At 32.9% G+C, this 22,463-nt stretch overlaps 1 protein-coding gene across 1 annotated transcript in view; it reads left to right on the forward strand.

Moving 5' to 3' along the window:
• The window catches only part of LOC149792582 (protein-serine O-palmitoleoyltransferase porcupine-like), a 79,288-nt gene extending 57,364 nt beyond the window's left edge, over positions 1-21,924 (forward strand). Inside the window, exons 12-13 of the mRNA XM_089971207.1 lie at positions 3,447-3,551; positions 9,824-21,924. Of these exons, the coding sequence (XP_089827333.1) occupies positions 3,447-3,551; positions 9,824-9,922 (204 nt within the window). The 3' untranslated portion in view covers positions 9,923-21,924. The remainder of the gene's footprint in view (positions 1-3,446; positions 3,552-9,823) is intronic.
• Positions 21,925-22,463: the final 539 nt, after the last annotated feature.

Below are 22,463 nucleotides of genomic sequence, written 5' to 3' on the forward strand. Positions count from 1 at the left end.
ATGCATTTTGAGAAAGTGACTTTTCTGATTAGTACAGAGATAACAACATTGTTTCTTTGCAGGCCTCATTTTCACAGCTTGCTAACTTATCTGGTTTATCAGAGTGAAAAAGGTTAGCTCCTGTTATGATCCATGATTTAGCACACTTTCATATATTGTGGTAGAGGGGAGATAGGCCACAATAAGGTCCTTTTAAACATGCTAGGAAATTTTGGTCTGAATCAACTACATTATTTCCCAGATGCAATTTCTCTTGGATTTAGATGTGACTCAGCCTGTCTAAGTTCAGACCCTTATCTAGATTATCATGCAAGACAGTTGGTAACCCTAGCTTTGCCTTTAGGGTGATTGACCTGTATGGCCAATGAATTGCATGCTTTGACCTGTAAGTCCAGTGAATTGAATGCTTTGGCCTGTAGGGACAGTGAATTGCATGCTTTGGTCTGTAGGGCCTGTGAATTGGATGATTTGGCATGTAAGGTCAGTGAATTGCATGCTTTGGGATGTAAGGCCAGTGGATTGCCTACTTTGGGATGTAAGGCCAGTGGATTGCTTGCTTTGACCTGTGGGATGATTGAATTGCACTGTAAGGCCAGTGAATTTCATGCTTTAACCAGTAGTGACAGTGCTTTAGCCTGTAGGATGATTGAATTGCATAATTTGACCTGTTGGGCTCATGAATTGCTTACTTTGGCCTTTAGGGCCTGTAAATTGCATGCTTTGTCAGTTAATCTGAACTATTTCCTATTCCATAACGATAATCCAATACATTTTGTAGCCAAAACTGGTTGCCATCTACAGTTAATCAGAATGTGATCATTTGCACCATGGTAGACAATTTAACAGAAGCAGCTCAGTGAAACCCATTTCATGATAAGGTGCTACTTGAAATGCATAGTAAACACTCAAAGGGTGCAGCAACATCTTTTCCTCCCAGTGAAGGCAGGAAAGCAAGACCAGATAGGTGATCCACTAAGGGTACTCAGATAGTTTCTCATGAGAATTTCTGCTTATGAGTTTTGAATCATCTCTGCAAGCCTTACATTTAAATACAATAATTCAATTGTAGACATTACTTAGGCTGTCAGATGGCATATACAGTCGACTTCCTGAAGCTTCTACCCACATGATTTAGTATCACATAGAGGAAAACTGAATCAAGTGGGTCAGCTGCCCAAGCAGTCTCCATCAATGACGGTACAACATGGCCTTTGGATTCATAGCTTTGATTGTTTTTTTCCTGATGATTTTTCCTGGGCAAGGAAACACAACTCCTTTCCTTTTGTGTACGGTTGCATGTTTATTTCTCAGTTGTGCAGCCTGTCCTTAGGGAAGTAGGTTTTATCCTTCAGAGGGGACTCGTCATAATATTCTCCAATAGATAACAGTGATACGAGTTCATTGCTCTTGCAGTTCTTTTTCTCTTTCTTAGTCTTCTAATGTTAAAGTAATTGGTATGTATTGGATGAAATTGGACATTTTTATCATAAATAACATTTCTACAGGAACACTTGTCCATTCACATTATGATTAAGCCCTCCCACACTGCCCCTCAAATGCAGGCATTCTCATTATTGTATTATGTGATGAACATTTGGTACACAGCAAGCTACCTAGCCCTGATAAGGTGAAGTTGTTGTAATAGTATATTGGAAGAGTTGCTTCCCATAGAGATTCATTATTTACCTTGTATATAGACAGGAAGACTCATTTTTTCATCTTTTTGGAAGGGTTGGATTTAAGAGGAACCACAGGTTAATTCCTAATGTTATGTGATTGGAGAAGTATTCTGAGAGATACATATTTTACAATAAATATTTCCTTTCTCAGTTTGGATACATTTATACTTCAAAGATAGAAATAAACACAGCTAAACTATTTCAGATTATTTTTAGCATCAATAAGCAGTTGTTATGTATATTTCATTTACATGTATCTGATTTAATATATATTTATTTTAATTTAATTATTTGTCAGATTTTATTTTTTATTTTTTATTACATGATATTGTAATGTAAATTTATTCACTAGAGATGATATTTTTGTCAGGAAATAGTTTGACCTTGACTTAGTTATAAACACCAGATGTTGATCTAAATCCTGACCTTGTTTTAAAATTTTTGCAACTATTGTAAACAAGTTCTATTTTATTTTAAAATGATTGGTTGTTTTCAAAGTCATGATGGGACTTTGTCTTTAAGATGTAAACAATTTTTTTTTTTTTATTTCTTAGAGTAAAATGATTGGTTTTTATCAGGGTCACACTGGGTGTACATGACCTTTAACAAATACGTAGTTTCTAGAAGATGATCATGTGACCCCTTGTTTATGTTAATAATACGATATAACCCATGTTTTTGCAAATTAATCTCAGTAGAAGCTGGGCTGTTAAACTGTTAGTTGTATGTTGTGCTGTTTGCAGTTATTTAAAATTACTTGGTTTGGAGTTATTTCAAGTTACTTGGATTTAAAAGGATTATGTTATTTTTCTGGAAAATACATGTAATGATGTAATATTGTGGAACAAGGACAGTTTTTTATAAAAATGTATTCAGCTATCAGAAACCGGAGTGATAATTCTTGTTTCTACAAGGAACTGTAGAATTCAGCACTTCAGATTTCACCATACGTCATCGTCTTCAATCTTGTTTGTTATTAGGACTACTAAAATTTTATTCTTGGATTATTTTTTTGGATTTGATTCTGTAAAACCATAAGTTCATATTTTTTCATTTTTACAGACTTTTTCCAGGGAAATAAATTATATTTTTTTTCATAGCTTGTTGTTTTCACTCTTTCTTTTGTTACTGTTTGTTCGAGTCTAAATATGTGACATAAGACAGTGAAATAGTTAAAGATTTATTTTTTTTAAAAATTATTGCATGTAGATGAGAAGACCTATCAAATATTTGCATGTTCTGTAAATACTTCAGGCTTTGAATAAATGGGAATGTTTATTTTAAATATGATCACTGCTTACATTGTATTTCAGTTATCTACTATACTGTAAGAGACTTGCTCCATTTAAGACATTACCCTTTGGTTTTCATTACATATCTAACCATGTCAAAACCTTGACAAATACTTAAAAGCATTTTGAGAAATTGCTGAACTGATTTCATCTGAAACTATTAAAATAAATAATTTCTTAAGTTTGGATCATCAACTAGAAAATCCATTCTAGGAAAATCAGATTAGAGACATTTATATGTAGTTCCCCAAATTACCAATATGTAACAGTTCCCTCCCTTGTACAAATAAGACAGCCTATTTGGAGTAATTACCCTTTGACTAAGAAATGCTTTTTGCTGAAAAACAGTTTGATATAGTGTTCTTCATGAATAGTATTGTGTCTTGAGACTTACTTTGTCTCTAATTCAGTTTTGTTTTGCTTTACATTCATGTTCAATAATCCTTGAACATAATTGGTCTTACTTTAATTTCAGAACAATCCATATGTGATAGCTGCTAATATATGTTTTGGCTTCCTGTCAGTCTTTCATTTGGCATACCTTGGTTTAATGTTTGACAGCAGCCCAGGAGAAGAATCAGTAAGTACAAAGTACTACATATCTGCTATATTCCCAGACAGTGTTGGGGGTTTTGAAGATTCAGAAAGTGCATTTTTAACATCATCCAATTGAGAACAAGTTATTTTGTCATGAAATCTTGTACAAAATTACTGGAAATTCAAAATTGATTAAAATAAGATTTTTTTTTTTTAAAAGCATTTAATACATTTAAAATCCAAACATGGTTGATCTAACATTGTCCAAACACATGGACCAACACTCACATAATCACAACCAGACAGGAATTAAAGAAACACAAAATAAACCAAATTTCTGTCTTAAAATCCATTGGACAGTGGAATGATTTTTTAATTAGATGCTGTCTTTGACGTTTTTAGCAGTTCTATTGAGGTTCAGGGTAATGCAAATTTAATTTATGTTCATCTTTCCACTCATTGGACATTCAATGTTACTGTTGTTCCAAGTTCCCTGACAATCATGTAAAAAATGTTCAGCATAAAAACAATCCGTCTGTATCTTCATTGCTATAAGGAAGTTAGATACTATTGCTATGTCAACGGATGTCAGAATGTCAATATGGTGTTTGAGTTGTCTTTAAAAAATATATTTTTGGTTTTCCTGGAATTTGCTCACTTGGCAGATGGCTAATCCATTATTGAATTTCAGCTGCATTTCTAGATTTTACCTTCAAGACTGTATCACACTCCTACACTATTCTGACTCCCAAACTTATCACGAACTTGCCAGTAATCTTTAATAAAGAGGGCTTAAACATTCTCATTTCCTGGCAGTGATGTGTAATAAACTTTCGTTCTTCAGCGCACATCTCTTTCAATCAATTGCCAATGAAGTAAAACAAATTGTGTTGTTCCTTTGTACCGATGCAAATTAGCCTAATGGGCTATCCCACAGCCAAGTTTCAAAGGATTTAATACAGCTTCACTGTAGCTATTTTCAGCCAATTAAGTAATCTATGAAATGGTGTTTACTTATTTGTGACCACCTGTCAATTACTTTTGTAATAATCAGTTGTATGAATTGCCCCTAGGATAGTTTTACATGGGCTGTAAGCAAGATTGTATCATTTATACAGACTACATGCTAGGGACATATATAGTGGTGGTAAAAAAAAAATCATGTTTTTCAAAACACTACCATGTCAGGGGGGTTATGAGTAATAAAGTGTGTTTTCTGCATGACGTGTTATGGCAGGTATGGTACTAAGAATGAATATACTAAATGTTACCAAGGGTTCTGTAAAGGGGACATAAGGCTTCATCTTGGCTCTCTGCTAGTTCATTTATCCAAGTCTTCTGTTTCTCGTTAGCACAATTACAAAGAAATCATTGGAAATATTTTCTTTCTATAAATGCTTGATTAGATTGTATGCCTCACTACAAGTGCTACATCTGTATCTTATTTCACCTCTTTTTCATACCAATATCCCTCAGGCAGTTTGTGTGTGCCAGCTCACAAAAACACAAGAAAAACTTGTAATTGTAGACTACTTAATTTTGTTAGGTATTTTTATATGTATAGGTAAATGATCTGATTAGATTTTCTTGCCATTTAAGCTTCTTTTGAATTTTTATTGATATTTTCCAACCAAATGACATTTCCTTTAAGAGTTTGTGAAGACAATATGCTTTAACGGCTGAACTTAGCTACATGAAAATTTGGTGTGCATCATATTATATGAAATGCAATTACAGGATTCAAATAATTTCTCAGGTATCAGCAAAAACTTAAAAGATGCCATGAAAATTGAGGATGGTGTTCGCAAACCCTAGCCTTTTTTATTTTGATCTCCCCCACCCCCTTTATAAAATCTCCCTTTTGAATTCAACTGGTCATATAACAAAATAACTATATGAAGATGGTCTGTTATTCCTCTGTCGATTAACATAAGTGTTTTATCACTATTATGCTTCCTAAACTGCTTGGATAGTTGCCAGGAAACTTTACACATATTTATGCCATAATCTAGTTGATTCTAAATAATAAAGGCAGTTTCATTTAAACATACATGGTACCCAGGGAAGGCAGTTTTTAAAGAAAATATATGCCAGGTACTTTGATTTCACAGAGTTCATATTAAAAGGATAAGAAAATTGTAAATTGCATCAATGGGTGATTGCTTGCCCCTTTACCTTCAGGGTCAAAGTCCCAGTAATAGAAAAAATTGGGGTCCCAGGTAGCCATGGGGTCTCAGGTAGCCATGGGGTTCCAGGTAGCGATGGGGTCCCAGGTAGCCAAGTGGTCTCAGGCACTTGCCTTTACAGATCATTCATATCTTGCTTCTGTCTGTATGAGTTTAAGTCTGGGCTGAACCAATGTGGATATGTTAGAAGGCTGTCAGTGGTTTCCCATGGGCCAGGGCTCATACCCATATCTTCCATGCTTCTTCCTCCTTCAGTATACTACTGCAATGAATACCCTATCATGGTCTCCCAAAGGGCATTAAACCCCACAAAACTGAAGTTAAAATTTTAAAAATGTGCATAAAGGTTTTGGGGAAAGATTTTCAATGTTTACCACCTTTGCTTGTCATATGTATATTAAAACTTGTAACTATTGTTTATGTTTATGTGGAAGGTTTTATCTTCCTAAGTTGTGTACAACTTGTCTTTGTAGTTCAGTTTAATCATTATGAAATTTAGTTATATACATTCATATCTCTTTGACCATGTAGTCAGGGGCACAGTCATAAAAAAACACTGAGGAAAGATTTTCATCTGTTTATATTTAATATAAAGCCAGTTCATGGACTTTACCATGACAGTTCATTCTGTGATATGCACGTATTCCCTCTGACCTTGGAGTAAGACCACAGTCATAGAACATGTGTGTAATGTTTTGGTACAAGTTTTCTCATTTGTTATCTCTACTGTAATAGACCAGATCAGCGTATGAGATGGCCTGTTGTATATTATCTGTCATCCAATGTCCATCCATGCATTAACATAAGTTTGTTATTACTACTTCTTGTAAACTATTTAGAGAATTGGCATAAAACTTTGGTCTGGTTGCTCCTAAATGAAAATGGTGCAGCAGAGAAATCCAGTATTGTCACCATAGTGTCCATTTAAAAAATATTGTTATCACCACCTTTCCTGACATGGGTTTTTTACTGCAAGGCTTGTTATGATCATGTCTGATTGCCACTTAATGAAAATGGTGCCCATCTTAAGTCCAATATGGCAAACATGGCAGCCATCTTCAAAATCTTCTTATTACTACTAATCCTAAAAGGTAAGTCATATTGGCATGGGTTTTCACCAGAAGACTTCTTATGATGTCTGGTTGGTCTTAAATAAAATGACTCCACTTGGACACCCATTATGGCCACCACAGGAGCCATGTCTTTGAAAATATAGTTACTTTTGCTCCTGGATGGACATATATATCAGCATGGCGGTTTCACTAAAATACTTCTTATGTAGCTGGTCCTAAATGGAAAGCCATATTGACATGGGGTTTTCACTTTCTTATGGTGTCTATTGATTTTTAATGAAAATGATGCTGATCTGTTATCCAATGTAGCCACGATAGTGATCATCTTCAAAATCTTGTTATCACTACTCCAAAATTTATGGTCATATTGACTTAAGGTTTTCAGTCAAAGACTTCTTATGATATCTGGTTGGTCATAAATAGCAGTGGCATCTCACAGACTGCCTGAATAAACACACTGAAAATCTTGTCATTAATTCTCTGGAATGGAAGGTTATCAATGCATGGGGTTTTCACCAAGCCTTCTAACGGTGTCATATTTGTCTCAAGTTCCCAACTAAAATTATTATGTCATATCCCTTTAGAAGGAGCTTTTTCAGGAATTTTCATCCAAATAAACAATAAAATATTTTAGCATCATAGTTACTATTGTTCTGAAAAGTAACCTTCACATTAAAAAAATATACATCAAGGTAAATTGTATATTTGCCCTGTTAAATTATGGCAAGTTATCATCCTGCCCACGTAATGTGAAAGAATTAGATTTCAGAGGTTTTGTTTGACTTATTTAGGAATATATGTTCATTTGGTCACCTCACATTCCCATGTATTAGAGGATGAACTTTTAAATATTCTAGAAGTGGTCAGCCAGAAATATTGCATCCAATCATGACTACATGACTGGAAGTGTGACCTCAGTATTGAAGTTTTAATAGATTGGAAAACATTTATACCTTTTGAAAACAAAATCTGCTGAAAAAATTTGACTAAATGAAAAAGAACTAGTAGAAATTAGCATAAATATACCTACCAGAGTCATTATACTCAAAAACATTTTGTTCCAAATTTAGTATATTTTTTATAATCTCAAAGTCAGAATAGAATTTTGTTATTGTGAAATTATTAATTATTATTATTAATATCATTATTAATTATTATTATTAATATCATTATGATGTAACACCAAATGAATCAAATTATAAATGTCCAAAAGAGTATTGTTGAACCATTAAAGGCTCACAAACAATCAGTCTCACTACATTGAACAAGAACATATTAGGAACAACTATAATTTCAGTTTTAGAGCATGGTCAGGAAAATATGAGACAAATATCTGTGATTGTCCATCCTACTGTGAGAGCAAGGTGTCAGTCGAGATAGAATCACATTTTACCAAAATGAAGAAACTGTCAAAGAAATATTAGGTATCCAAGACATGTCCTGCTTTCCCTATTACATATATGATGACAGTATTAGTAAACATGCAGCTATGTCAGAGTAAAGGGATCAATGACAAAGCAATCTTTGTTTTATGTTTTAGTATCATAGATGTATATTTTGCAGAAGGAATTCTACTTACAATTTGCTATATATCATTCAAAAACTGCACTCCAAACATAATGCAAGATTTACAACACTGAAATCACATTATCCCAGTTAGCTTGCAGTTTGCAAGTGTGCAAGCATTCAATTTGAGCCTTGGCTTATTTAACCAGCTGAATATTAAGGAGACATAAAACATGCTTAGTGTACATGCATGCTCCAGGAAATCATGATATCCTCAGTGATATTTAGCAGCCATTTCCATCCAGCAATGTTTGCCAGGATCAAGAAATAAGGAAATGTTTTGAATGTTTTCACCAAAATGAAGAGTGTACCCTTTGGAAGACATGTACAGATATTGCATTGAATATGGTACAAAGACATCTCAGCATCATTATCTTGTTACATTTTCACAAGAAATCCAAAACATGCTTTATTATGTGGTAATATTATATAAATTTAGACTTAGTTGTTGTATCTTAGGAAATTCCTTAATTGTTGAGTGATGTGTTATTTTAATGGTACTCATTAGAGCTAAATACATACCTGTATGTAATCCAAGTGAAAGTAGTTCCTTAGTACAGTCATCATCAGATTTTTTTGTAAAAATGTTGTAATTGCTGTGTCAGTGTCTCACATGCTTTTTTCTCCCACTAAACCATGTAGGTATTCATAATGTAGAAATAAATAGATCCTTGATAAAAAGGTTTATATATTTTAAATGAAGTGCTCTCCAAATTATAAAGCTTTAAGATAGAGGAACAAAAAATGGCATTACTGAACATCCAAATCAACATCAAATCCAAAACAAATGTGAAAAAAGTGCATGCAATATCATGAACAGATTTTGGCAAGCTGCAAAACAAAGTGGCATTCTGTGGGTGTTACCTGATACTATCATGTACAATAAATCCTACAGCAGTTTAAAGCCATAGCAGTCCCAGTTTCCAGTTCCAACAGAAGTATAATTGATTTTAATTCTTGTTGGAAGACAGATATTCAGTACATCACAGGCTATATTCTTTTACACCAAGCATAGGATTAGGATTAACCGAGTCTGCTGGATGGCAGGTGCTGCACAAGGTTAAAGTTGCAATAAAAAATGTTCCTAATGATATGTATACAAAAAAATCATGTGATTGAAATTACTAGCAAATATTGCTAAATATTGTATTTGAAACATTAACAAAATTATTATTTGTGTCTTGTATATTGTACATAAATATTATTTCTTTATGTACATCATGTAGTCTACATCAAGAGCGTGTTTAATGTATGTAATCTTCCTGTTGACTATTGTTGCAGAATTAGAGGTTTTAATTTAAGGTAAAAGCGTATTAATATAATATGATGTATAACAAAAAGAAGTTTACTTTATGATGTAAAGAGCCATTACAACTGGTTCTCATCAATCAAAAACTAGATTAAAGTGATGTAGCATTGATAGAATTAAGCATCATACTTAGGGTTTCTAAAGTGAGTGACCATTGTTCACTGATCCGTTTATTTTCCAGGGTTACAGCATGCATCATACACTGGATAAGTGGTCAGCGCTGGACTTCTCAAGCCATTGGGTGGCCTTAGGAACATACATCTTCCATTTGTTGATATGATTGAAGAACCTCACGGACATTCATCTCTATGTACCTTAGTCCTGATTCTGTTTTTCTTTATTATATATTTTCAGATTTTCTCCAGAATGTGTACCTTACTGGTACAGACCCTAAAACAGGTAATGTTACCAGATCAGCATTTTGTTTGCAGTTCATTTACATTCATTCTGCATTTCATTTGTGTGCCATTTGCATCTATTCACATCTGCAGTTCAGCTACCATCTTATCACTTTTCATTTACAGTTTCAGAACTGCATTCAGATTTTGCATTCATTTCATCATTTCCTTTCATTTTTCTTCCTTTGGAGTGCATTCACTGAATTTAAGAATCCATTTGTAATAGTATTACATGGAGAGAACTATTGCTTATTTATTTTTGTCTTATCAAAGTGTTTTTTAATAAAATAGAAAATGCACAGAAGTCAAAAGACAGCACTGCATTTACAATAAAAAATACGGTGGTCCCCCTCATAAATTCCCCCCCCCCCTTACCAGTGGCCTCCCACTCTTTACGGCCAGAATCCCTTGGCACCAACAAGTTTGTGTTCAAAAGTACCCCTCAAGAAAGGCCACCCCTGTATTGTGACCAGTGGCCAACATATTAGTGCACAATTGTAAAACTTAGCCCTCATAGGCGCCAAAATTTTATTATTAACATGTGTCCAGAACCAATATTTAAGATATTAAAATAAGGTGAGGTAAGTAATCCAATTACCTGATGTCTGTTTCCAGATGTCAGGTTTTCATTGCTGAAAAAAGTGTTGGCTAATAAAAGTCTGCTAAAATACATATACCATTAAGGTTATTATTATATCATTAACACCTATGTTTGCAGGAAATGGGGTCAGAGGTGTTTTGATATAGCTTTGGGCTTTACACAGTGGTGTTTCTTTGGGGTTTTTTAATAGATGATTATGATCAAACATTTTTAACTATCAAAATTATAACATGGTCAGATAGAAAAGGGGTTGGCAGTGTTTTGATAGAGCTTTGTGATTAACACAGCAGATTTTTTCAAATATCTTTTTCTTTTTTTAAATTGATGATTATGACTGATGTAGCTGTTAAGATCATAACGTAGTCAGATATGCTGAAAATAGATTTTGTGGATTAACACAAACACACACACAGAAACAATTAAGATTGAACAAAACAGGGTACCAGACAAAGACTGAAAAAACGTGACAGTTCATGTATCACTTCCTGTATAACAAAGCATTTTGTTTGCAAATGTTTCGTCTGCAAAATTAAATTGCAATACTGTACAATTAGCAACATAGGAATAAATCATTACAAAACTTTAACATGTCATCACATAAATGAAGAAATAACACTTTAGAAGAAAAAGTCAAAGTTATTTGACCTAACAACAACGGAGAGAGATCACTTGCTGAAAATTTTTATGTTGGAAGCTCAAACAAAATCATAAAAAATAAGGAGAATATTCTGTAGCAGTGCCAAAATGAGAAAATGGAAAGAGAATTATTTTATATACAAAACAATGTATGTACCAAGATTAAAATAACACTTTTTTGAATAGTTTTGTAATGTGCATGCCAACAATACTCACTCACATTTTATGCCCAATAATAAGAACTATTAATTAATGTTACCTTGAAATAACTGTTTTTAAGACAAGAAGAACATTTTAATAATTAATGCTACATTTAAATGAAGATATTAACTGCTTTAAGTTTTATGTAGCTTTCCTACTACATACACATATACATACACATCTCACAAATATAGTTCCCCTCTGGAAAGGCCACCTGTTTTATAAGGCCACTTTCCTGGTGCATAAGGGGTGGCCATATATGAGGGGGACAACTGTATAAGCAAAACTGCAATACATGCAAAAATATTGTTGCATGTTATTTGTCGGCAAATCTATTTCTTATTTCATTTAATTCAAACAAAAATTGTACAGATACAAGTATCAGTGATGATGTCATCACATCAGTGTTAGTTGTTAGAAGAATTTCTTGGCTAACAAATAGTGAGTTTCAGTGGTATTCTGCATGCTGCCCACAAATGTACTAGTTTACCAATAGTATTGGTGAAATCATGAATATATAATCACAAATTGTCCTTATATGAATCCAAAGTAATTCCAAACAATCAGAGCACTTTATAATTCCAATGATTTATTGAATGAATTGAATGAATCCTCTCAATTAAATATCTTCTGAGACTTGGTACTACTAAGAATGTTTAATTCTTCAGTAGACATCTCTTTTATATATATATATATTATATGCTCTACATAAAGCAGCACATTTAATCTCAGTTGTAAGCATGATTGGCTGTTTCTACACTTAATAATCAGAAATTAGGTCAGCATGGCCTTTCAAAAACATGTTTCCTGAAAATCAGAACATATGATGTTTGTGCTTCATTAACTTATTATAGTACAGCTCAACCTTGAAACCCATAAACGGATTTATGAACTATACAAGAATGACTTGTCTTTAAAATGCAAGCTGATGATAAATGGGGATAATTTGTATTAAAAAATATTATTAACTAAATAGCCCAGATAACAATTATCATAAAAATAATAACACATAATATAGATATACATAACAGAATAAAGAATCTGATCCTGGAGTATCATGCAGTTTAATGGCAGCCCAAAATATAGGTAAATACATTATCATTTAGAGTTCATCATTCAATGTTTTTCATTTGTTTTCTCCGTTTCCTTCAATTTGCATTCATTCTGTATTTCATTTGCATTCTGTTTTCATTTTAATGGTAACATCATCCGTTTCAGTGGTAACATTACCAATTTCACTAGTAACATTACTCATTTCAGTGGTAACATGACCCATTTCAATGATAACATTACCCATTCATTGGTAATGTTACCCATTTCATTGGTGAACATTACCCATTTCAATGGTAACATTACGCATTCTCTGGTAACATTACCCATTTCAGTGGTAATATTATTCATTGGTAAACATTACCCATTTCAGTGGTAACTTTACCCATTTAAGAATCGGTACTTTGCATATTACTATGATGCATTATACAAAAAAGGGAGTGAGGGTATGGAAAATGTTATAGTAACTAGTCACTTTCATTTTCATGAAATTGCAGTGATGGAAGCAGTTGAATGACTGTGAAATAGTGCTCTTTTGTTAAATAAATATTAATCTTTCTTAAAATCTAAGCTTATGAAGGTAATGTTTGGTCAGAGCTCTCATTTTCAAAGTCCATGCATCTAAGACTACCACTGTATGGTGCTAGGCTCTCAATTTTCAATATTTGGTCTATAGTGTTTTTTTTGGGGTGGGGTGGGGTTTACAGAACTTTATTCTCAGATAAATGACCCTGAACTTGCATTTTGAAAATTGTAAAATAAAGTTCTGTAATTAGTAGCCCACCTCATTCACTGAGCATCAGCAATCAACACATTATTTAAATTCATTGTATCAGTTTATGTACATGAATTTTTCATGAGTTTTCTTCTAGTTAATGATGGAAGAGACTGAATTCATTCTGATTTGTTGAGTTAGATTTGGGGTTTGGAAAATGGTGTACAGATATAACTTACTCCTTACAAGATTACCTGGTGCTATGCATGTGTCTTGGTCTCAGATGAATGCAAGTTATTGTCTGATGATGGTCATGAGTTCTTTTGTACTTGATATCAAGGATACTACAAAAGCCTTTAAACTGATGCCAAGTTAGATACTGTTATATATGGCATCAAAGAAAATTACCATTAGTGTGAGATGTACTGTAAATTCAGAAACATTTATGTAAGAATCGTTTTAGTTGGATAGTGAAATTCCATTAAATTAAATCTTGCAGCATAAAATATAGCTGTCTGGATGCTTAGGTAAATAGTGTGGCCTAGCAAAATCTTCCATTTACTTTCACTACAAAGTTTTATTTGTAACATCATTTACATGAATGCATTAACATGGTGAGACACTTATTTCCTTGCTGCACTTGTTATTTGAATAAAAATTGTCTCCACAAATGTTCTGTTTTGTGGCCTCTATTATCTATTATCACTTTTTCAAAATATATGGAAAAGAAATGAAAACTATTGTGGAAAGTTATGTTCAGGAAAATCAACTATGCATCTGTTTCAGTCTGTGTATAAATGAGTCAAACTATCACAAAAATTTGATAAGTGTTTGGTAAAACGAGAGCCATGGCATTTGATATTGTCTACATAGTACATACCATTTTCTTTGTCAAAGGAATGTGATCCAAAGTTGGCAGGTTATGGTAACTTACAAATTTGATGTGGTGTATCTAAAATAAAATAGTTTAAACTGATGGTTTTTTTGTAAATTTTGCCCCATAGGACCATCATAACTGACCTAGCTCCTGGTTCAGTATTCTCAAAACATTGTGTTAAAGCTTTGATTTTCTAAAATATATTTTTTATATTCCTAACAGTATTGATATTTTGCCTAGTTTTGAGATAGTAATAAAGGATGTCAATACACTCATTGCCTTGTAAATTGTTCAATAAGGTGTCTTTGAAAGCTGAGTCCATCTCCAAAATGTTACCCTCTAAGAGCCATGGAAGATTTGCATTCTATCCTAAGGAGTTGAGAAATAATTAGAGCCATGGAAGATTTGCATTCTATCCTAAGAAGTTGAGAAATAATTAAAACTTTTTTTCAAAGATGCAAACCAGAATCTAGAAAAAAAGGTGAAAGTCCAGAAAGTCCTTGTACTATAACGCAGATGAGATAAATAAATTGAGCAAATGTAGTTTCCTTTGATTTCCATAAAAGTGAGTGCGGTATATCTAACTATACACAGACCACAAATAATTAACTTGAGAGTCAGCAAAATGAAGTGTTAAGCAAGATTTCACTGTCCAGGTGTCACTGTTAAACAATGTGTACCCTACCTAAAACAGGTTCTGTCTCACAAGAAATAAGTTAAATGTGGATTAAATTTTGGTTTAGGGAAGAAATGCAGCTTTAATCCTTGAGCAAAAAGGTTGTGAGTTTATTCATATATTTGGAAAATCCTCAATGTTGACTTGGCAAATGGTATTAACACACTTTTCAGAACAGGTCACAATATAAAAAAAATTGAGATATTAGTGAGACAGGAGCTTGATTATGTAATTGAGATATTAGTGAAACAGGAGCTTGATTATGTTATTGAGATATTAGTGAAACAGGAGCTTGATTGTTATTGAGATATTAGTGAAACAGGAGCTTGATTATGTAATTGAGATATTAGTGAGACAGGAGCTTGATTATATAATTGAGATATTAGTGAAACAGGAGCTTGATTATGTAATTGAGATATTAGTAAAACAGGAGCTTGATTCTATAATTGAGATAGTGAAACAGGAGCTTGATTCTATAATTGAGATATTAGTGAAACAGGAGCTTGATTATGTAATTGAGATATTAGTGAAACAGGAGCTTGATTATGTAATTGAGATATTAGTGAAACAGGAGCTTGATTCTATAATTGGGATATTAGTGAAACAGGAGCTTGATTATATAATTGAGATATTAGTGAGACAGGAGCTTGATTATATAATTGAGATATTAGTGAAACAGGAGCTTGGTTTTAAAGTAGCATCTCAAATGCTTGGTGACTATTGACCTGTTATAGTAAGTTACTTATTTAATCAGTCATTTCATTAAAACTAAATCTATTTAAAATACCTGGCTTACATGAAATTATTAAAACCTAAGAAAAAGTTGCAGTACTCTAAAGCATTCAGATTTTCAGAATCACTAAAAAAAATTAGTGAAGAAACTTTGCAAACAATTTTTTAAATTCCTGTTTAAGTTTATAAATACATCATATGGTTGTACAATGATACCTCAACATAATGCTCTGCAACATATACTGACTTTTCCTGTAATGCAGGTATGGTCACAGATACCATTCAGTTTGATTAACGCTGTTATAAGATAGTACTTAATATCTTCACTTGATTTTAATTCTATGCCAAGGAGAGAGAGAGTTGTAATGTAGTTTTACATGATAAAATGCAGGGATCACTAACATATATGCTTAACAATTCCCATCAGTGATTTACAAAACTGATGGCACAAACAAAAATTGAATTTTACTTGTTTTTGTGAGGATGGGAGGATAGAGTGCAGATGGGAAAGAAATTTGTCATCTTTCCAAATTTGCTGAATTCAAGAGGTTGTGGAGCTTCTTCCTAACATTAATGTGATCAGGCAGGTGTTCTTGGAGAAATATAATTTACTAAAACTATTTTCTATTTTCCATGTTATTACGGATGGATTGGCACATGGGTTGTCACAAGTTTTTCTATAATTTATGTGAAAAATAAGGACAGTGTACATAGTGGTCTTGATTTAGAATGAAAAAACTTAATGATTTAAAAAAGATGGATCAGTATTTTTCTTAATTGATAAGACTGGTGGGCTGGGAGAGTGTTTTCTGATTGCTAATGATTCATTTTAACATTATTTATCTGACACAAAGTTAAACCATGTATTACTCTATTTGCTGTATTATCATCATGGAATTTTCCTAATTTTCCAAGACTTTTATAGGTGCTTTAAATATATTCTGTCTGTTTACTAAGTTCATGATTTGGAGCCAAAATTTTCTTGGGCCTACCCAGTGTATGGCTGATGATTAAGGTAGCTTTTACTGGTATCCAGCGTAGGACATTTCTATTGAAAAATGCATCAAAGCACCCATTATGATTTTTTAAAAATGTTTTCAATCAACTTCATTCAAGAAATATTTGTGTTGTGTACTGGGCTGTCTAGTGCACAAAATAGTTTTGTTTTCTCAGATGTTAACATTGATGTCTGTGAAAAATGAATTAGTGGTTTGAACCCTGTATAAAGCATGAATCAAAATTTGAGTCATATTATAATCATTCCATCTTGATTTTAAATTGGTGGCAGTATTACGTTTCTCATATTGCAAAATCAGAAAATAATGTAAGATTAATATTCTCTGTTCAGGAGTGCATGCATAGAATGTGTTAAAACTATTTTTTTCAAAGATAAAATACATTTTACAGGACAGTTATCCATTCAGATGCCTGATTCAGATTGTCATTTAGAGACAGTGATCAATATTCAGCTGATGTGTCTAAGTCAGTAGTCAAAATCAGCTAGTGAGTCAGTGTCAGTAGTCAGTAGCCACACTTGGCTATGGGGTCTGACTCATTAGTTTGCCAAGGGGGCTCTTAAATGATTACAAAAAAGAAAGACCAAACACCCAGAAAAATCTCACTGGGTGGTATGTAGCATCAGTGACAGGCTCTGGATTTTGGAGAGAAACAGATGATAAACCAAATTTTCTTTTTAGAATTCTGTACTGATTGTCCAAGCCAAGTATCAGAAATGGAAATATCAGAGTTTGTAATTTGACTTCTAATGTCATGCTTCATTTTGTATTGTCAGGCATAGTATTAATAGTCTTACATCTGTCTCATTTTTAAATGGGTAAGTTGGAGTGTAGTCATAGTACGGCATGATATATTGCTCTTGTGTTCAGTCATTATGTCCTCATTTATGTCTTTATTGAAAGTTGTGCAAATGCATTTTGAATGCACAGCACAAAAAAATGTATTGTACATGTTCTATTCCAAACCCATCCTCTTCTTGAACCATCTTACGCCAACCACTGTGAGTATTAAATAATGTGCCAGAATCAGGGTTTTATAGTTAAGGATGGTTTTCATAAGGGCCTTATGGCTAGTTATCCAATACAGGTATTTACAATAAAGAACATTTATAAAATATATTGAAACCCTTATAAGCCACTCTTGATCCTATCCCTTTTCTGTGGATTAGCAAGGAATCAAGGTAAATGAATACTTAAAGAATTATTTGTTGCAGAAATCAGTTTGCAGAAACTGTCAAATAAATCCAGTACAAAATGATGCTTACAAATGTCTGCTGTTATAACAAGGCTTTACTGTAATTGGAATACATGTACTGTACTTCATATATACATGACTGATGGGCATCTCGGGTGTTTTTTTTTTCTACTTGGCTGTTAATATTAATTTGTGTCAATACGAAGCATAAGTAAATTGAATGCAAGTAAATTGGGCGTTTACTGTATCCCAAATGAATTTCATTAACATTTTGGATACAAGATAATTAAAGAATACATTAAACAAAACAGATCCAAGACCAGTAATATTGCAAGTTTCAGCTTCATGCTTTAGCCATATTATCAGCAAAAGAGAGGATGTAGATAGAAGTTTTATTTCCTTGGAAATTCCATTGAATGTAATACCAACCCATTTAAGGGCACCTGCAACAGTTTTCGGAGATACATCTTTTGTAAAATTAAATGTTTGCATTCCTTCGAAAATGGAAGAAAGTAATATGGCACAATTTACATGTTAAAATATATAAGAGTTCTTTGTTAGAATTACGTATTGTTATACTTGCTTTTCTGATGTAATATGAAAAGTGTCAACAGATGCATTGTTTTTTCTCACATCTAAAAAGTTGTTAACTTTCACAATTTTGCACATTGGTTGGTCGACAAGAATCAGAGTGCAGAATAATTGTATGAAATACATTCTTTTTTTAAAAAAAGGCTTTGCTTTTCTTCATGAGTCATTGCCAATTCTTTTTTATTGTTGAGTTCATTATCAAAAATAAAATTGTATTTATAAACAAAACCCATGTACATCGAGATGTATTGATGGCACAATCTGACAATGTTAACCTACTAGGAAAGTCCAATCTGACTGAAATGGGAGTGCTGATATATATTACCAAATTCAGCTATTATACAAATGCTCATAAAAAGTTCATGTTAAAAGAAGTAAATCAAAGAAACTGATTAGGTCAGTCTGATATCCACAACTTTTACACCCGTACAAATAACATGGTTAGCCCGTGGTCAGTTACGTTATTCATACACTGTATGTTGCTTTCCAATTTCATTATTGAAGAAACCGTCATGTGACCATCTAAAACATTTCACAGCAGGTTGTAACTTTGGATATTTATTATCATATAGAGAAGAAGGGCTGAACATTCAGAACTTTTAGAGAAACAAACAAAAAAAAATGGGTTGTAAGGCAAGAACTAATGTTTAGGTCCATATCATGTCTTTTTCAAGTGTAAACAAAATGTATCACTTTATATAGTTATCTTAATGATGCCAAAGATTCAAACATAAATGCCAAATATGCATGTTAAAAGAAATATATACGGAAATAAATATTATGCGCATGCAAAATATATGTCACTTTAAAATGCATTTTCTGTATTATGTTGAAAATTAATATGTGGAATTTAGAGCTAGTAATGGTGGGTGTGTCTCAACACGCTACTCAGTCTAATTGGCAGGGCCTTAAAACATTCAGACTTTTGTTGAAAAATCTAAGTTTGGAGTGGCTTTACCTCTTCTAAATGATGACATGGAAGGCTGGAAATCCAACTCTTTCATGGTCCTATCAGTATATAGGTGCATAATTACTTGGACCAAATTATGCTGCAGAAATCAAAGTTAGGAGGACAGGAGTCTAGTGCCATAATTCTTCTACATGACAATTTGTACTATTTTAATTTAAACTTTTTCAAGACCTCCTTACTGTAAACATGTATCATGCCAGATTTTGTTGAAATGCAAGTGGCTTTTATAGTTGCGGAATCCCAAGTTGGGATGATGTGCAATTGGTGTGCATAACTTCTGTAAGTAATTTAATGAAACTGAAAATGAAATTCATTCAAGGTCTTTCTTCCTCAAGTCACATGCCAAATATGGTTTAGTACTCTTTCTAAGACTAAACCCATAAAGGTATATTTATGTCTACGAGACAACTATATATACAAACTGCACACAGAGTATGTTAAATGGTTCTTGAGCTGTGTCAGTTACAAACGCCCATTTGAATATATTAAATTTATTGTCATGGATCATAACTCGTCTAAATTGATTTTGATGAGAGAAAGCACATCTTGGTCTTGAGACGTAGCATACACACTAGATTGCATCAAAATATGTTTAATGTTTGCCCAGAATTACTGTAGTATGTACAAGGATCTGCTCTATGTAGCACATGATTGTATTGATGGAAAAGGTATAAACTCTGTCATATGTGGAACTTAAAGGATGAAACATATGAAAGACACATCTGCATGTAATAGGCAAGTCACCTTCCAAATGTATGTCAGTCAGTTGTTTCTAAGAATTGCAGAGTTAAACTGACTCAGTAAGTAGGAATGAAATGATCAATGGATGGAAAAATATGATTACTATGGGATTCCTGCATCTTGATCCAGGACCCTAATAAAGATTTGATAAGGTTTTATTAAACTGTATTACAAATATTTTGGTTTCCATAGCTTTTAGTTTTGAAACATAAAGCTTTCTCAAAAATATCCTGCATCATTCTTCTTTTATAAAAAGTTGCCTTCCAAAGCAAGAGTTTCTTATCTACAAAATAGGACTTTTAGTACAGCATGGTTGGCATCAGCATTAAGCTGCTGCATTTTCGGTTTCTCTGACACTATCTGATGTACATTCATGAAATTTTATGGTTTTATTCACTGTGGATGGTATTACTCACAAAAAGGTCACTGACTTACTTTTCACATTCCAGTAACTTGAACGAGTTTTGCGAATATACCTCTGTGGAGCATGTGAGAGATATAGTATTCCAGATAATAATTCAGATAGCAATTTTCATCAATATTTATCTCTTGGCTGCATTAACAGCAAAATTAGCATTTTCCAGTATTTGAGCATCATCATGAGTTGTGTATGAGTTTTCCAGTTTTATTTTACATGTAGTTTTTGTTATGCTTGAGAGTTCTACAGAACCTGTTCTAATTCAGTTTGTTAATTTGACTCGAAAGATTTTATTTTTAATTTGGTTTCCAGTGGTGGAAGTTTTGAAATTTTTTTACATGTCATGAATCTGAGCACAAAGGAAAAAAAATTAGTGCAATGCCGACACAATCCATTTATTTGCCTGTTATGGCAGATATTACCAAACTGCCCAGGCTGTTCAGTTGCATCATATTCTTTTCCACACCAACAACTTAGAATGCTATCAACACGGAACAGACTCTGAATGCTTAAAATTTTAATGAAAAACAGAATGCCAATGCCAGAGGAAACCTGCCATTCTGTTTGTGTATAATAATACAACAAAAAGAGGATAAAGAATACAACTAACAAGTTGTAATTTTACTCCAGCTTTGTCAGTAACATACAAGCTACCTCTGGGATTAGCATATCCTATGGCAATGGCACTAGTGAGTTACAGGCAGGGCATAGTGGATGCCGAACTGAAACTAGAGTAAATAACAACAATACCATACATACTTGCTTATAAGATGAGTCCAACTGCAGATTGCATGGACCCAGATCTACTGTTGCATAATCCACTGGCAGATCTGGGTCTGTGCAGTTTGTTAGGAGTAATCAGGATAACAAAAACATGGACCCTGATCTGCAGTTGCATTATGTGATGGCGGATCAGGATCTCTTTTGTAATTTGATTTGACTTATAAGTGATTATATATGATACTCAAATGAGTTGGCCAGTAAAATCAAAGGTGTTTGAAGGATACATTCTGTAACTAGTCAATCCTAATTTTTAGAAAGCTAAGTTTGGCTTCCTATTTATTGCTTTTTACAATTTTCTTTCTGTGTAAGTAGATTTAGTTGTATGGAACATGTTTGTGCACGTTATTTCTGTGTAGATGATAGAAAGTTGGCATACAATCTAGTAGAGACCTGTATTCAGCTATTATTTATTATGAAAGATTGTACACTTAATGTTTTTTTTTTTACATTTCCAGGTTAGTATTTATGAAAAGCTTTGCATATACCAAAGTATATTTGCATGCACTTTTAGATAACAATGATATTCACTATAATCTAATGCTTTATATATTGCAGTTATATCATGCACATTTTTTGCAGTGCATATGTATTTTCATGTCCTGATATTTATTGTTCTGTATACAGAAGTATATGAATATTGATATGCATGTATATTGAATAAAATTCTTTACAATTTTTAAAATTTTTAAAGTCATTGTCATTCTTGCTCAACTGGAATAATATTTCTTCAAATTAGGTTTCAGAATCAATTTTCTTGCCCATTGGACAGAGGTGTCCAAAAAATTTCTTGCCCATTGGATAGAGGTGTCCAAAAAAATTTCCCTTGACTAAATAAATCTCTCCTACCATTTTGCACTCATGTTCCCAAAATACTTAAGTGACACCATTCGTGAAAATAATTTTATTTGAAAAGGCTGGTTACAAAGTGTTTGTTATTGTGACTGCTTCAGCTGCACTAAGACATCTGAATTTCTCGTATTCAAGTACAGGTTTCTCATATTTAATTTTTTTTATAGATATTTGGTGTAAAATACAGTTCAACCTCCTAATTTCAATGGGCTGTGGAGTTTTCAGCTGTTTAGAGTTTAGTTTTACACAAGGGCTGAGAAATTCATTTGAGTGATGCCAAATCAACAATTGACTGATGACATCAGTTATTTAAGTTATTTGAGTGATGCCAAATCAACAATTGACTGATGACATCAGTTATTTAAGTTATTT

This window comes from Sinohyriopsis cumingii, chromosome 9, assembly GCF_028554795.1.
Source record: "Sinohyriopsis cumingii isolate HCF-2022 chromosome 9, ASM2855479v2, whole genome shotgun sequence".
NCBI lineage: Eukaryota > Metazoa > Mollusca > Bivalvia > Unionida > Unionidae > Sinohyriopsis > Sinohyriopsis cumingii.